At 44.4% G+C, this 3,621-nt stretch overlaps 1 protein-coding gene across 1 annotated transcript; it reads left to right on the forward strand.

Annotated features, from left to right (window-relative positions):
- The first annotated feature begins 787 nt into the window (after window positions 1–787).
- LOC138882770 (uncharacterized) lies at window positions 788–1,303 on the forward strand. Its single transcript, XM_070163401.1, has one exon. The coding sequence runs from the start codon at window positions 788–790 to the stop codon at window positions 1,301–1,303; it is 516 nt and encodes a 171-aa protein (XP_070019502.1).
- The last annotated feature ends 2,318 nt before the right edge of the window (window positions 1,304–3,621 follow it).

A 3,621-nucleotide genomic window follows, 5' to 3' on the forward strand; every position in this document is an offset into this window, starting at 1 on the left:
GCTCAACCAAATACCTCGAGCGCAGAACATCGAGACTGACGACCTCGCCAAATTGATGGCAACCACTAAAAGCATAACCAGAAAAGAGAATGTGGTCACTCTCCTCCACTCGACCATCGACCAAATTAAGGTACGCACTATTAACCTAACTTGGGACTGGCGTGAGCGTATTGTCGCCCACCTACAGGACGACATACTCCAAACGACCAAAAAGAAGCCAAAAAGCATCGAATACAAGCAACTAGGTATAGCATCATCAACAACGATCTGTACAAAAGGACGTATGGCGGCCCTCTAGCAAAATGTCTAGGACCAAACCAGACACGGTGTGTCCTAGAAGAGGTCCACGAGGGTCACTATGGGGCTCACACCGACAATCGAGCCCTAGTAAGATATCTCATACGAGCAGGCTACTACTAGCCCACAATGAAAAATGAAGCAGCTGATTTTAATAAAAAACACGAACCATGCAAAAAAAATACGCCTCCATGATCCACCAAGCGGGCGAGCACCTCCACTCAGTCACTTCCCCTTGGGCCTTCATCAAATGGGGAATGGATATCATCGGCCCCCTTCCTGCAGGACGAGGTAATGTACGATTTCTTTTGGTTTTAACTGATTATTTCTCTAAATGGGTGGAAGTAGGTGAATTTGCCCAAATATGCGAACAAGAAGTAATCGCCTTCATATGGAGGAACATCATATGCCGCTTCGGCATCCCCAAAGAAATTAGTTGTGACAATGGACCCCAATTTGCAGGGAAGAAGGTCGTCGAGTTCTTCGAGAAATGTCTATCAAAAGAATACTCTCCACGCCATATCACCCTGCAGGAAATGGACAAGCTGAATCCTCCAACAAAATGACATTGAATATCATGAAAAAGAAACTCGAAAATGCGGGGGGACTGTGGCCAGAGATGCTACCAAAAGTGTTGTGGGCATACCGCACCACGCCAACTACAAGCACAGGGGAAACGCCATATTCACTAGTCTATGGGACTGATGTAGTGATACCGGTCGAAGTCAGAAAACTAAGTCTAAGATATTCAAATGAGAGTGGGCCAAGCAACGATGAAAGTAGAAGGCAAGACCTCGACGAGGCTGAAGAACGAAGAGACATAGCTTACATAAGAATGGTAGCCAAAAACAACATGCAGAGCAGTACTACAACAAAAAATCCAAGGTCAGGCCACTCAAAGTTGGGGACTATATACTCAAAGACAAAACACAGGCAAGCAAGGATCCACGGGAAGGCAAGCTGGGGACCAATTGGGACGGCGCATACAAAATCACGGTGGCGGTAAGCAAAGGGTCATTCCAGCTAGAAATAATGGAGGGAAAATTACTATCAAACAATTGGAACATTGTCCCAATTGGGTTTTCTCGGGGAGGTTTTTAATAATGCGACGAAGAGGGCATCTCGAAGTTAAGTATAAGTTCATTGCTCGACCTCTCAACTACTTCTCCAAGTCAACCAATAAAGGGACTAGGTAGACTGGGACTTCTCCATTGTATGCATGAACAGAGCAAAAACATGTAAACTTCTCCAATGAATGTAAACAAAGCGAAATACGCAAACAGATGATGTTCACATTTCTCCACCAAGTTTATACATTACGTCAATCCAAGAAACAACATTTGACTACGTACGAATTAATTTTAAAGTCAACATTCGACCTCCTTTTAATCGACTTTCATTCGCATTAATTTTAAAGTCAACATTTGACCTCATTCGAATCGACTTACATTCAACCTCGCTTGAATCGACTTACATTCAACCTTGTTAGAATTATTTTTAAAGTCAACATTCGACCTCATTCGAATTAATTTTGAATTCAATATTCGACCTTGCTCGAATCAACTCACAATCGACCTCGTTCGAATTAATTTTAAATTCAATATTCGACCTCGTTCGAATCGACTTACATTGGACCTCGTTCGAATTAATTTTAAAGTGAACATTCAACCTAGCTCAAATCAACTCACATTTGAGCTCGTTTGAATCAATTTCGAAGTCAACATTCGACCTTGCATGAATCGACTTACATTCGACCCAATTCGAATCAACTCTTATTCGAACTTGCTCGAATTAATTAAGACACATGCAACTTGGCTCGAACTAATTAAGCAACGATCCGACCTCGCACGAGCTCAATTCACAGTCCGCCTAATTGAATTGCAATCAAAGCAGTCAATTAAGGAAAACATTCGAAGGCAAAAAAGAAACTCAGAAGCAGATATCAAAACTATCATTCCAAAAGACATCTTACAAAGGCCAAACAAATGCCCGCAAAATAAAAATAGGAAAAAAGAACAAAAGTATAAAACAAGTACACTACTCAGCAACATCACCACCATCTTCGTCATCACTAGCACCCTCACCATCGGAGTATTCATCATCATACAAAGCACGTGGCTCATGCCCGCCTACATCATTTTCATCATCACCCTTCCCAGGCGTACCAGGATCGTAGCCACAAGCTTTTCGAGCTGCACGTGCCTTAACACGAGCATCCTCAAATTCCGCCTCAGAAGCTTTCCCGGCTTTCATCAAGCCCCTCAATATGTCTAGATGAGCCTCAGCATGAACCCACCTCTTTTACAAATCCCGTGGAGTGTTGGGATAAGTGGAAGCATGGGAGGAATACGGTTGAGCCAGTAGCTGTGCCTTCTCGGCCTTGAGGACGGCAATCTGCTCATTCAGGTCCGAAACCTCTGTCTATAGGCCACCAATATGTTCCTCGAGTCTCGCCTCCTTAAGCACAGACGTCTCCATTTCATTCACCCGCTCAGATCTGAGGACAGGGATGGAACCCGCTAATGTCGCCACCTCTACCATAGCCACCGTCCTGGATTTCTCGGATCTCTCCAACTCTACCACTTTTATGGCCAACTTGTCACTAAAGCTATCGGATATAGCTTTACACAACTCAAGCTTGACCCAAGGATGCCACCTGAGCCTAAAGGTCGACGCACTCGGCCACAACCCTCTTGCTCACCTCAAGCTCGTCCTTTTTATCTCCTAACGTTCCTTCGAGCTCGCTACACCTACCGATAACTCTTACGAGCTCATCATTTAGATCATCATCCTTCCGCTTCAGCTCGTCCCATAGACTCTAGAACTGATCATCCTCGCTGAGTATGCTGCTCAATGCACGGTGCTTGGTATAATACTCCCTATACTTGGACTCCATTCTTTATAGAGAGCCTTCATCTACTCTTCTCGACGGGCACAGTCGATCTCAAGAATGAGAGTCTCCTAAACAGGTAGGAAACAGTAGGCAAAGATGAACATGGTAAAGAAAAGGAAAAGATACGAGAACACTAAAAAGACTAAAAATTTACTCAAAGGGCCATACCGGAGATGCCTAATGACAAGTCAGCATCCTTGAATGTATGCAAGTTCCTATTCTCAGCGCCAGTGCAGAGGGGAATCAAAGCTGGGACCACACTCTCTGAGTTGGTTAACAAATTGTAGTCCAAGGGAATGACGATGTTTTGGGTAGATCCCTTCGTTATCACCTCTACCCGAGTGAACCCCTCGTTGAACGTCCGCACCTCCTCGGGGTCTATGTTAGAACTGGACCCATCGTCGTCCACGACCACAGTCATTCCTTTCCTA

The sequence above is a fragment of the Nicotiana sylvestris genome, chromosome 12 (genome assembly GCF_000393655.2).
Source record: "Nicotiana sylvestris chromosome 12, ASM39365v2, whole genome shotgun sequence".
In the NCBI taxonomy this organism is placed as follows: domain Eukaryota; kingdom Viridiplantae; phylum Streptophyta; class Magnoliopsida; order Solanales; family Solanaceae; genus Nicotiana; species Nicotiana sylvestris.